At 49.8% G+C, this 14205-nt stretch overlaps 1 protein-coding gene across 4 annotated transcripts in view; it reads right to left on the bottom strand.

The window, feature by feature from the left end:
* Positions 1-937: 937 nt before the first annotated feature.
* Positions 938-14205, bottom strand: part of LOC116979824 (lipoma-preferred partner homolog) — a 159894-nt gene continuing 146626 nt past the window's right edge. For all 4 annotated transcript variants that reach the window (XM_033031694.1, XM_033031697.1, XM_033031695.1 and 1 more), the window contains 4 exons: positions 13489-13658; positions 4998-5176; positions 4320-4440; positions 938-2231 (listed from right to left, as the gene is read on the bottom strand). In XM_033031694.1, the coding sequence (XP_032887585.1) occupies positions 2103-2231; positions 4320-4440; positions 4998-5176; positions 13489-13658 (599 nt within the window). In that variant the 3' untranslated portion in view covers positions 938-2102. The remainder of the gene's footprint in view (positions 2232-4319; positions 4441-4997; positions 5177-13488; positions 13659-14205) is intronic.

Genomic DNA, 14205 nt, shown 5'->3' with positions numbered 1-14205 from the left:
GCTGTGGCCCTGGGAGAGAAGCTGCTTCCTGGGTGCGAACCCCAGCAACGTTACTGGAGCGGCATGGCTGGGATTGGTCCCGGCAACCCGGGAATATGTCGCTAAACTAAGAATGTATTCCATGACCTGGAAAGTCATGAATAATCAGGAAAGGGGTTCTACAAACCAGGTACGTTCTGTAATCTTGGAAATGTCAGCAATATATTTAGGAATGTTTTATAAAAGTTGTATATAAATTGTGGAATGTGGTGAACTTCTGCGAACATGTGTATCCCCGAGTCCCTTTGCACAGAGCTGAGGTGAAGAAACGTCAGTGGTTTAATGATGGCTGTTTTATTTAATCGTATTAAACAGCCACCAACGTTTGCTGATGCCATTTATCAGGGTAATTTACTTGGAATATATTTGTGCACGGTGTGGTCCTTATATGTGGACAGTGAGGTCAGTGTGATGTCAGAGCAGCAACGGAACAATAACCATTATTCCTGTTCCAGCAGCGTTACTGAGCGTCACTACACATTCACACCGTCTGCCTGGTCATTTCACACTGGCTGGAGAAACAATTGTTCTTGTGTTCAACCCAGGCCAGTGATGGTCAGATGTGCCTAACGCTTACCCAGCCCGCTGAGCTCTCTAATTCGCTCCCACACTGCTGTGCACTCTAATCTGCCCCCGCACAACTGCGCTCTCTAATCTGACCCCCGCACCGCTGAGCTCTCTAATTCGCTCCCACACTGCTGTGCACTCTAATCTGCCCCCGCACAACTGTGCTCTCTAATCTGACCCCCGCACCGCTGAGCTCTCTAATTCGCTCCCACACTGCTGTGCACTCTAAACTGCCCCCGCACCGCTACGCTCTCTAATCTGACCCCCGCACCGCTGCGCTCTCTAATCCACTCTGGCACTGTGAGCTCCTCGCCAAAGCAGGGAGATTCTCAATGTCAACCTATTTATTCTCATTGCAATGCAGATTCCCAGAGCTAAATAAAAGTGATTTTACTCATTTATTGGCTGCCAGAAGTAAATATTATTCCTTCCTGTACAAACACAAAGCAAGAACGCATGGTCCCATTTTTATCCCACTCCTGCTGTTCCTGTCAACAACTTCACGAGCTCCACCCTCATAGCCCGGCACTACCGCCCTGACACTACTGTCCTGACACTACCTCCCTGGCACTTCTACCCCAACACTACTGTCCTGACACTTCTACCACTGGTAGTGTGGGAGCAATCCAGAGCACCCGGAGAATACCCACACAGTCACTCGGAGAATGTGCAAACTCCACATAAACAGCACCCATGGTCAGGATCAAACCTGGAGCTCTGGCGCTGTAAGGCACACTGCCACTGTGTCACTGTGCCGCCCCACCTGTGCCGCCCCACCAGACTCCCCCAACTGCTGGCATCACTCTTGCCATTGTCCCCTGGCAACACCCTGGTGTTGGAACCCCAGCCCCAGCCGTGCTCGAGGGAGCAGCTCCCGGCCCGAGCCGTCATCCCAGCCGCCCACTGCCGCATCAACCACCTACCTGTGGAGTTCAACCACCCCACACACTGCTGGGGCCGAGAGTCAGCGGGTTCACAGGAGGCACGGAGTGGGGGATGTGGTGGAGAAACAGAGAGAGCGAGAGAGGGGGAGAGAGAGAGACATCGACAGAGAGTGAGAGAGACATGGAGGGTGGGAGAGAGAGAGACATGGAGTGAGAGTGAGACGTAGAGTGTGAGAGAGAGTGTGAGAGATGGAGAGTGAGCACGCAGCCTTGGCAAACAGCAGGGATGGAGAGTGAGTGGGTACTGGGGGGCTGTCTCTCTACGGCTCACTATGAGCCAGGCCCCGGCTCCTGCCCCTTCACTGGTGCCAGGTGCAACTGGGCACGCGGGCTGTTGCTTGTAGCAGGTGCCAGCGCTAACTGGGTGCGTGTTGTTCCCGTACCTGGTCGTAGTCCTGGCAGTGGGTCTGAGCGAGTGGCAGGGAGGGGTTCGGGGACAGAGAGCATGGAGGGGTTGGGACGCGGTGGGTGGAGATGTGGGAGGGTGAAGGCGCGCGGAGAAAGTGCAGCTGTAGATCTTTGGTGGGGGGGCAGGCGTACCGCTGCATGGCCTCACAGGTCGGTGCTGGCTTTGGCCGTCAGGGCCTGGATGCGTTGGCCATTGCAGGTCTTGCAGAAGACGTGACCATCCAGGGGGTAGCACCCTTGGGTGTCGCCGTCCGACAACGGGGAACCACAGTCCTGGGAAACAGATCACCAACATCAGTGTCTCCACACTACCATCATCCCTGTCCCTTCAGTCCCCACATATCCATGGGCCTGACTAAAATCCTCTTACACACCACGATCGTATGTGTCTTTACCACCACCCCGGCCACGCATTCCAGGCCCCCACAACCCTCTGTGTAAACAATTGCCCTGCACATCTCCATCACACTTTGCTCCTCTCACCTTTAAACTATGCTGTCCAGTCTTTGACTTTGTTTGTTTGGGGAAAAAGTCTTTGTTTAGGGATAAAAAGTTCTACCCTATCTACTGTATGCCTCTCATAATTTTATATATTTTATATATCAGTCTATCCTCAATCCGTAATGCTCCAGCAAAAATAATCCAACCTCTCCCTGAAGTTTATACCCACTAACCCAGCCATAATTCTGGTAAACCTCTTCTGCACCCTTTCCAAAGCTACCACATCCTTCCTGTGATGGGGTAACCAGAACTGCACACAATATTCCAAATGTGGTCTAACAAGTTTTATAAAGATGCAGCAGTACACTCTGACTCTTAAACTCCATGCCCGACGTATGAAGGCAAGCATACCATATGCCTTATTTACCACTCTTACTGGTGTCGCCCCTTTCAGACAGCTACACATTTAGACCCTCTGTAAATCAATGCTGTTAAGGATCCAGCCATTCACTGTATACTTCCCTTACATTCAAACCTCACACTTGCTCTGATTAAATGCCATCTGCCATTTCTCTGCTAAATCTGACATCGATCTACATCCCGCTGTACCTTTTGACAGCTTTCCTCACTGTCTGCAACTCCAAAACTAGTAAGTTGGTTACTTACTAGTTTACTAACTAATTTAAAATATATACATCTCAAACAGCAGAGGCCTCAGCACTGATCTCTGCGGAGTACCAGTGGTCACACGCCTCCAGCCAAGATAACGGTCGACCCTGCCTTCTCTCAGTAAACCAGTTCTGAACCCATGCGACCAATTGACTGTTAGTCCCATGCATCTTAGTCTTCTGCATCAGCCTACCAAAGGGGACTTTATCAAATGCCTCACTAAAATCCATGGAGACAACATCCACTGCCCCATATCCATCACTTTTGTTGCCTCCTCAAAGCACTCAGATTATGAAGGCACGACCTGCCGTGTACAGAGCCACGATGATTGTTCCTCATTAACCCATTGTCTTCTGTAATGCAAGTAAATCCTATCCCTATCAAAATAGAGAGAGTACAGAGGAGATTTACTAGAATGTTGCCTGGGTTTCAGCAACTAAGTTACAGAGAAAGGTTGAACAAGTTAGGGCTTTATTCTTTGGAGCGCAGAAGGTTAAGGGGGGACTTGATAGAGGTCTTTAAAATGATGAGAGGGATAGACAGAGTTGACGTGGATAAGCTTTTCCCACTGAGAGTAGGGAAGATTCAAACAAGGGGACATGACTTGAGAATTAAGGGACAGAAGTTTAGGGGTAACATGAGGGGGAACTTCTTAACTCAGAGAGTGGTGGCTGTGTGGAATGAGCTTCCAGTGAAGGTGGTGGAGGCAGGTTCGTTTTTATCATTTAAAAATAAATTGGATAGTTATATGGACGGGAAAGGAATGGAGGGTTATGGTCTGAGCGCAGGTATATGGGACTAGGGGAGAATACGTGTTCGGCACGGACTAGAAAGGTCGAGATGGCCTGTTTCCGTGTTGTAATTGTTATATAGTTATATGGTTATGCCCTCTGCTAGCTCCCTACCACTGCGTGAGGCTCACCAGCCTGTAATTCACTGGATTCTCTCTACGTCTTTTTGTAAACAAAGGGGCAACGCCAATGGACTTGTATATCTCATTTAGCCCCGGTCTCTGGTACCGAATCATGGCTGATCCGTGCTAAAGCTCACCTGATCTATCTGTGGGGCTCCCTGTGTAAAGGTATCATAGCGTCACCGAGCATGGCTGACCTGTGTGCCCCCACCTGCAGTACTCTGTACCGACCCCCACACTGTACCTCCCCCACAGCCCCTGCCCCTGGCATATTTGCAGTACCTGGCTACCTGTGGTGGCAGAGACACCCCCCCTCCCCCCCGACGTGTGTACAGTACCTCGCAGCGGTAGCAGTGCACGTGGAAGTCACGGTCGAGGGCCACGATGCGCACGGTCTCCTCCTGTCCCACAGCCGGCATGATGGCCTCACCGCACACAGAGCAACGCGGTGCAAACTTCCTGTGGGGGGCAGAGCCATGACATGGGAACGCACACGGGACACGGGAACGCACACGGGACACGGGAACGCACACGGGACACGGGAACGCACACGGGACACGGGAACGCACACGAGACAAATGACATGGGTCCACACACCGGGCATTACACATGACATTAGACTAACACGTTGTATAGGTGGGTAGTACTAGGCTCGGCCGGGGGGGGGGGGGGGGGGCTGGGGTCGGGGCCATGCAGGAGCCCGGCAGGGGTTTGGGCGAGGGGCCGGGGCCAGGCAGGGCTTCGGGTGGGGAGCCGGGCTAGGGTACTGGGCAGGGAGCCGGGAGGGCAGACACTTACCTGTGGAAGTCGTCGATGCAGTGGGAGGCAGGGCGGAGGGGGGGTGGCCAGGCGGGAGTTCGGGCGGAGTGTTAGGCAGGGGGCTGGATGGGGGGGGCTGTGCGGGAGTCAGGCAGGTGTTTGGGCAAGGGGCCAGGGCCAGGCAGGGCTTCGGGTGGGGGCCGGATGGGGAGCCGGGCTAGGGTACTGGGCAGGGAGCTGGGAGTGCAGACACTTACCTGTGGAAGTCGTCGATGCAGTGCACCTGGTTGGTGGTGTCGACAGTGAAGGGCACACCGTCCAGGCTGCGGTGACACACCACGCACGTGAAGCACTGGGGGTGGTAGGCCTTACCAGTGGCTCGCAGGATGCGCTCCATGATGGGCCGCGAGCACACACTGCACTGCTCCAGGGTGCTCTGGCAGGAACAGGGGAGAGAGAGAGGGGAGGGTGAGACCGGCGCCAAAGAGAACAACCTTTCCAGTACCGTCGGGCTCCACGTGGGAAGGAAGTCATCCTCAATAAGGATTGTAATATAGTTGTATAATCGTTTATTTAGTATATTTGTTTGTCTTGTATTATGGTGGTGGGTTTTGTTTTGTTTTATTTTGTACTCTAAACATTATTGTAAATAATTGATAAAATAATTTTTGGTTAAAAAAAGAACAGCCTCTGCCGTCTAACCCTGGAGTCGTCCTTGTCACTGGAGCCGTCCCCTGTCACTGCAGCCGCCCCTTGTCCCTGAAACGGCCTACCATCTCTCATGGACCTTCTTCCAAAGTAACTGACCTGATCGGATAAAACCTCTACCAAACCAATGTTTTGCACAGATTCAATTAAAGCCCTCTGCTTTTACAAATATATGAATTAGTTGTAGGCCCCTCGACCCTGTTCCACCTGTAATCAGATGTGTTTGGGACTCCACATTCTCCTCTGCGTACCCTTCTGAGCTTCGGCCCACAGTCCGTGCCGAAAATGATGTCAAGACCATCTCTTATCTACCTGCACATGATCCAAATCCCTCCAATTCCTGCATATCCATGTATCCATCTATCCATAAGTCTTAAACAACACTATTGTATCTGCCCATCACCACTCCTGGCAGCACGTTCCAGGCACTCACTATCCTCTGTGTAAAAAAACTTGCCCTGCACATCTCCTTTACACAACTAGCTCAATACACATCTATTCACGAATCCTTTGTGTTCTTTCTATTTGCTAATTCCCCCTCTAGCCACTACACCATTTATTCAGGGATGCCTAGCTGTTTAAGGTTATGATTGTACAGGTAACAAGCTGGACATTAAATAAAGAGAAGGAAGCCGTTAAGTGAAGATCTAATTACGTGTGATCACATTGTGATCAAATTCAAACAGCATGTGTGGGTGAGATTCAATCCAATGGGCTGGGAGCGTGACTGGTCAAAGCTGGTTTACGATAAACACTTGGAAGGGATTAGAAGAAAAATATGCTCAATAAAGTAGCAGAGACGCCCTGCAGGGAAAGAGCTGTAATTACCAAAAGAACAGTTTACGATGAGTGCAAAAGTTAAAAAAGGAAGTGACGGGTAATCATTCTTCTCTCTGTAACTCGCTGTCTGAACAGCAATGGAGCAGATTCATCAACAACTTGCGAAATAAGTGAAATAGGCACAGTGGGGACACTGCAGAATGTGATTAACAGCTCTACAGCGAACACAGTCACCGTGTTCAACAGAGACTGCAGAGGAAGGGTGAGAGAGGGAGAGCGAAGGACAGACACAGAGAGACAGAGACAGAGGAAGAGGGAGCGAGAGGGAGAGAGACAGAGAGAGAGATGAAGGAAGACACAGCAAAGCATAGCAGAGTTGTGATTCGTGCCGTAGTTTGGGGGGGGGGGCAGATTGGAACAGTGGGAGGGGAGGGATGAGCACTGAAAGATGAATAATGGAGGAGGTGGAATGAGGGGAAAGAAACAGGGTGATGGGGGGCTGGGAAGGGAGGTGTGAGAGAAACAGGATAGACAGGAGAAAGAGACAGAGAGGGTGCGGGTTAGGGGTAATTGGAGAACTCAATGGTCATGCTGTTGGGTTGTAGATGACCCCATGGAGAATGATGTGCTGCTGCGGCTGTGAGGAGGATGAGGAAGATGTGGCTGAGGGTGAGTGAGGCTGAGGGTCAGGGTGAGGCTGAGACCAGGCACTTGGAGTGGGGAGGGCGAGATGAATCAAAATGTCTGGCAGCCGGGAGCCCCCAATGTGAAGTGGGAGTTGGACGCTCGGTATGCCTGTGCTGTTGAGGGCCGCCGTTAGTGCCGGGGTCACCGGGGAAGGTCAGAGCTGACCCTGACCCACCTCATCCACTGACACGATGGGGCAGAGGGGAGTCTAGGGGGCAGTGGTGACCGGGGGGGGGGAGGGGCTGTGGGACTGGAGGCAGACCCTGGCCAGACCCGGTGAGAGCTGACACTCCCTCCTGCCAGCACGGGTATGAACCTCACCGGCACTAAAGAGAGACTGGCAGTTCTCTCACACAGTTTCTCAGACTTGCTCTTTATTCCACGCTTACTTCATGGAATTCAGGCATCCTGCTCCCGTCAGGAAGTGCGGTCCCTGCACCTGTAACCAGCTGTGTGGAAACCAGTCCAGTTACAGAACAACTGTGTTCATGAACAGAAAGCCTCAGTGATGAAGAAACGTCAATTAATAACTCGCGTGTTTCTGAAGCAGTCTGCCCCTCCCAGACATACAGGACTGCACACTGACGTGAGGCTGTGTACCTAAGTACACTTCATTATCTCCCAGATAACCCTGGCCTTCAAAGTCTAGTCATGTTTTATTGCTCTTTATCAAGCATTCTCTGCTTGTACAAACGTGGGCAGGGCTGTCCCATTTGTTGTTTCCCACCCCAATCCCCACCCTCACCCCAGATACTGGTTTACACCAAAGATCAGTGGGACGGGCAGCATCCCTGGGGTAGAGGAAGAGGTGGCGTTTTGCGTCGAAACCTTCATCAAACTGAGTCCAGATTTTGTGTCTACCCAAGGACCACGTGTGCTGTCTTTATCCAGCCTGGGTCGAGAAGTGACTTTAATCCTAGACTCATAACTGACCCTTATCGTACTCTGATATGGCCCCTGAGTTGAAGCAAAACCTTCACAAAGTGGCATGAGCACCTGGAACAGGAGAGCTGGGCAGTGAACGCCAGGTTACTGGCACCTCTCTCAAAATGGATAATTTAAAAAATATTGCTGCAGTTGTTAAATTGGGGAGTAATAAAAATTCCTGCCAGCAACCTAACACAGAGCCTCTGGAAATCAAGTTTCCAAACCCTAGTATGCCTGCACTTCAATCTATAAAAAGATCCGCACAAATATAGTTCAGATTCCAAAGTTAAACTTTGGCAAGGCTTTCACTATGTCGGATGGAAGGAACTGTGGAATGGCCGTGTTGAGGGAGCACTATGTACGGTGGGATCTCGGTGAAAATCTGTTATGTTTGGCATTGTTGGCGCAGAGAGAAGGTAGACATTTTCAATACTGTTGCTTGTTCAGGTTGAAACAACTTGGTCCACTCTCACTAGGAGACGGCAGGCTTCAAGGTGTCAAAATCCTAAAGGTTTTGTCAAGTTGACTCGTATGTTCTTTCAAAGGTTGCAAGCTCCAAGTAAAAGTGGGGGAGCTGAGAGCTGGCACTCCGTCCGCTGCTGGGACTGGCCGGGGAGAGCCGAGCTTAAAGACTGGCTGCTTCACTTGTACAGAGAATGCAAAGGATGTGGGGGAAAGGGCACTGGGCCACACTCAAACACACACTGCCAAAGGCACGGAACATCCAAATGTGGCCATCTCAATGAAGAGAAGAGGAGAGATGGAAAGGGGGGAGGGGAGGAGTGTGACAGTGGAGGGAAATTGAGAGATAGGACGAGAAGAGAGAATTGAGATGAGGGAGGAGGGGGAGAGATGGATGAGGGATGATATGTTGGCACTACAATTGTGCCTCAGTTCCAGTGACCCAGGTTCGATCCTGAACTCTGGCACTGTGCATGTGGAGTTTGCACGTTCCCCCTGTGGCTGGATGGGGTTTCACACAAGGGCTCCAATTAACTCTCACCCCAACGACGTGCTCGTTGGTAGGTTAATTGCCCGCTGTAAGTTACCCCTCAGCGTAGGTTGCTAGAATAGAAGCAAGGATAGTTCAGCTGTAATCTAGCTATTCTTTACCGCCATATAAATTGTTTCACCTTTCAGATGAGAAAAATAATTGTCTCTCAACTACTACTACCAACACTGGATTATGCTGATATTGTCAATCAGAATACATTTGATACACATCTTCAACCCCTCAATGTAGTTTGCAGGTTTGTAGTCTTTGCAGATTTATTTTAAGGTGTCCATATATAACTCACCACTGTTCTATGTACGAAACTCTAAGCTGGTTATCCCCCCACACTCGAAGATGCTACCACTGGTTCCAGTTCATCTTTAAATGCATCCATCTCAATTACCCTTCTTATTTAAAACAAGACCTATTACCATACACACCCTCATATTCACTAAGACATATTCAGCAACCCTTCTTTTTCATTCCAAGAACTAACAAAGAAATTGGGAGACGTGCATTTAAATTCAAAGCTCCTTCTGACTGGAACACTCTGCCTAGTACCATAAGAACTATTAGCTCATTTCGTCTATTTAAAAATACACTTTTACCCTTCCTTATAAAACCATGTACCTGTTTCTAGTATTAGAGTCTTCGAGCTCCTTTATCTAGCTTGCTCTGTATGTGATCATTTGGCATAACTATTGTATATGCATGGCCATTACACTTATGTATTATTGTATTGCATAGTGTAACAAGGTCTTATATTGTATTATGTCACAATATCATGAAATAATATATCATGTAATAATGTTGATAGTATGTATTAACGTACGATGTATGATAGGTGGTATATGGTATTATGCATCAACATTATGCTGTAACACATAACTATTATTATTATTGGATATGTAAAGCCAATTAACAATTATTATAAACTATAACAAGTGGGGATGGAGGGGTTTTGGGATTGGTGTGTGGGTAGGTGGGTCAATGAGAGCCTCTATGTATGTTATGTCTTGTGCTGTATGTTCTATGTTGGACCCCCTCGAAAACGAGATGACTGTCCATCTCAAGGGGTTATCCATGAATAAACTTGTTTCAAACTTGTTTCAAATAGTGACAGCTCAGGAACAGGCCCTGACGCTGCCACAACCTGCTGACTGCGAGTACCATTCACCGCATTAGGCCCATATCCCTCTGCACCTTTCCTATCCAGTTCCTGGCCAAATGCCTCTCTACCAATGTTACTGCACCTGCCTCCACCACCTCTTCATTCAGCCACCCTCTGTGTCAGATCTCATAAATCTCAAACTTTAAATCTACTTTCAATTTAAAGGATTTAAAGGAGTAGCTGGTCCATCTATTTAAATGTGAGTAGGCAGAGCAAGGAGAGGCGCATTACTGAACAAAACGTGTAAGAAGGAACTGCAGATACTGGTTTAAACCGAAGATAGACACAAAAAGCTGGAGTAATTCAGCGAGACAGGCAGCATCACTGGACGTTTTGGGTCGATACCCTTCTTCAGACTGGTTAGGGATAAGGGAATCGAGAGATGTAGATAGTGATGTGGAGAGATAAAGAACAATGAATGAAAGATATGCAAAAAAGTAATGATGATAAAGGAAACGGGCCACTGTAAGCTCTCTGTAGAGTGAAAATCAGAAGCTAGTGCGACTTGGGTGGGGGAGGGATAGACAGAGAGGGAATGCCGGGGCTACCTGAAGTGAGAGAAATCAAAGGTAGACACAAAATGCTGGAGTTACTCAGGGAGACATGCAGCATCTCTGTAGAGAAGGAATGGGTGACGTTTTGGGTCGAGACCCTTCATCAGTGAGAGAAATCAATATTCATACCACTGGGCTGCAAGCTGCCCAAGCAAAATATGAGATGCTGTTCCTCCAAAGGCAGAAAGGTCGGTGTAGGAATGGGAAGGAGAATTAAAGTGTCCAGCAACTGGGAGATCAGGTTGGTTCAGGCGGGCTGAGCAAAGGTGTTCTGCGAAGATCGTTCAGTCTGCATTTCGTCTCGCCGATGTATAAGAGTCCACATCTTGAACAACAGATATAGTAGATGAGGTTGGAGGACCACATCTTGGGACAGGTAACCTGTCGTGTCAGTGTTGGGGGGACATTGTGGGATAGAACATACAACAGTACATTATTGTGTGCAGTTTTGGTCGCCTAATTTGAGGAAGGACATCCTTGCTATTGAGGCAATGCAGCGTAGGTTCACGAGGTTAATCCCTGGGATGGCGGGACTGTCATATGAGGAAAGATTGGAAAGAATGGGCTTGTATTCATTGGAATTTAGAAGGATGAGAGAGGATCGTATAGTGACATATAAAATCATAAAAGGAATGGACGCTAGATGCATGAAAAATGTTCCCAATGTTGGGGGAGTAGAACCAGTCTAAGAATAAAGGGGAGACCAGTTAAAACTGAGATGAGAAAAAACGTTTTCACCCAGAGAGTTATGTATTTGTGGAATTCTCTGTCACAGAAGGCAGTAGAGGCCAATTCACTGGATGATTTAAAAGAGAGTTAGATAGAACTCTAGCAGAATCAAGGGGTATGGGGAGAAGGCACATGTTACTGATTGTGGATGATCAGCCATAATCACAATGAATGGCAGTGCTGGCTCATAGGGCCAAATGGCCTCCTCCTGCGCCTATTTTATATGTTTCTATCACAGGAACCGTGCCGAACATGATGCCAAGATAAATTAATCTTCTCTGACTGTACATGATCCATATCCCTCCATTCCCTGCATATCCATGTGCCTATCTAAAAGCCTCTTAAATGGCACCATCGTATCGGTCTCCACCACCACCCCTGGCAGCACCTTCCAGACCCCCACCACTGTCTACCCTATCTATGCCTCTCAGAATTTTATAAACACCTATCAGCTCTCCCCTCATTCTCTAACATTCCAGAGAAAAACAATCCGCGTTTGTCCAACCTCTCCTTACAGCTCTAATCCCAGCAGCATCCTGGTAAACCTCTCCTGCACCTTCTCCAAAGCCACCACATCCTTCCTCTAATTGGGCAACCAGAACTGCACATAATACTCCAAATGCGGCCTGACCAACGTTTTATAAAGCTTGCAACATGACTTCCTGACTCTTATTCTCAATGCCCCGCAACGTTGTATATTGCAAAGTAGTTATGGAAATAGATCAGGGTGGACTAGGAATAAAGATCTTAAATTAGAGAAAAGCAAATTCTATTAAAATAAGACAGGAAGTCGCAATGGTAAACTGGGAGCATCTACTGCAGGTAAGGCTACATCTGCACAGTGAAAAGCATTCAAAGCAGAAATAACAAGAGTTCAAAGCCCCAACATTTTCCTGTAGTTAAAAGCCAAGGGTAACAAATACAGGGAGCCCTGGGTGTCGAGGGATACTGAGAGAAAAGGAAGCATGTGGTGGGGATTGAAAACTAATGACAGGGGAGATCTCAAAAGGATTTAAAATGAAGGGAGATGCTTAAACAGGAAATTAGTAATGAAAAGAGGACACCAGGCTGCTGGAGTTAGCACAGACCCTGAGGCCCAGAGAAAGGCTGGGGGTCTAGAGACAGGTCGAGGTTCGCATGTGAGCACTTCGCCCACTTTCACAGATGGACCTGCTGGAGAAGGCAGGCTGGCTCCCATTTCAAGGGCCCAACATCATCAGACACGTTACTGGCCCCTACACCCCCTCACCGGGGGCTCCCACACAGGACACATTGCCAGCAAGATTGAGCTGTCATATCCTCCAGTACTTTGTTGATGGACATTTGTAAAATTGATGAACAGTGTTTCTCAGGTTGAGTTTGATCGCAGGCTCCTCTGAGACTTTGGGCATATTTGAATCATTCAGAGGCCTGGAAGGGGTTGTTAAGGGTTGCACATTATCATTGACTAGATTAGTACATACAAGACTGTGCTGGACTGAGGGTGGGACTGGCTGTAGGACCTGCCCTGTAACTGGCACCATCCACTGTCACACCTCCTAGTCACAGAGCCATGCAACTTGAAAATAGGCCCTTTGGACTAACTCACCCATGCCGACCGAGATGCTCCATCTAAGCCAGCCTATTTGCTGCATTTGGCCCCTACCCTTCTAATTCTTTCCTGTCCATGTACTTGTCCAATGTCTTAAAAATGTTGTTAAACTGCTTCCTCTGGCAGCTCATTCCATATACCCGCCACCCTCTGGGTGAAAAAGTTGTCCCTCAGCTTCCTATTAAACCTTTTTCGTCTCACCTTAAACCTCTGCCCTCTGGTTCTGGATTCCCCTACGGTGGGTAAAAGAACATGCATTCACCCTATCCATTCCTCTCATGATTTTATACACTATAAGATCACTCGTCATCCTCCTGCACTCCAAGGAATAAAGTCCGAGCCTGTCCAAGCTCCCCCTATAGCCCAGGCCCTTAAGCCCTGGCAACATCCTCATAAATCTCCGCACTCCTTCTAGCTTGATGGCATCCAGCTTCGTGGTGTGTGGTCACTGGGGTGAAGGGTCACGAGGATGTGCTGACACCGGGATGAGCGGTCACTAGGGTGAGGGGTCACTGGGATGTGGTGACCCCAGGGTGAGGGATCACAGGGGAGTCTCGAACCCCCATTCCCCTCCCGCGCGCGCTGCTCCCATTTCCCCGACACTCACGATGTAGCAGGGTTCGCAGTACGACTTCTTGTCCACAGCGTAGAAGGCCTGTCCCCGCAACTTGTTGCCGCAGGTGACGCAGGCGAAACAGTCCACGTGGAACACCTGCTCCATGGCCGTGCAGCCCGCTCCCTCGCCAACCACGCTCTCCCCGCAGCGCACGCACTGTCCTGCAACAGGATGGGCAATGTCATCCCCACACCCAGCAACGCAGGGGGACCACCGGCCGCGGCACGCCTCCCCCCACAGAGACCACCACCCTCCCTCTCCCTCCCTCCCCCCACAGAGCCCACCACCCTCCCTCTCCCTCCCTCCCCCCCACAGAGCCCACCACCCTCCCTCCCCCCCACAAAGCCCACCACCCTCCCTCTCCCTCCCTCCCCCCCAGAGACCACCACCCTCCCTCTCCCTCCCTACCCCCACAGACCACCACCCTCCCTCTTCCTCCCTCCCCCCCACCATGGAGTGACCACCACCCTCCCTGTCCCTCCCTCCCCCCACAGAGTCCACCACCCTCCCTCTCCCCCACCATGGAGTGACCACCTCCTTCCCTTTCCCTCCCCCCCCCCAGAGTAAGACCACCCCCCCTACTTCCACCACAAGGAAACAGCATCACCCCTCCCTTCCTCCCACAGGGATCCCTCCACCCTGCCCAGGCGAGCCAGTATTCTCCAATTTCAGTTGGTCTCTTACTAACACCCCCAAAGCCGCCTAAAG

This window comes from Amblyraja radiata, chromosome 13 (assembly GCF_010909765.2).
Source record: "Amblyraja radiata isolate CabotCenter1 chromosome 13, sAmbRad1.1.pri, whole genome shotgun sequence".
In the NCBI taxonomy this organism is placed as follows: domain Eukaryota; kingdom Metazoa; phylum Chordata; class Chondrichthyes; order Rajiformes; family Rajidae; genus Amblyraja; species Amblyraja radiata.
Note: the sequence above shows the minus strand (reverse complement) of the source record. Positions and strands in the feature narration are given on the sequence as shown.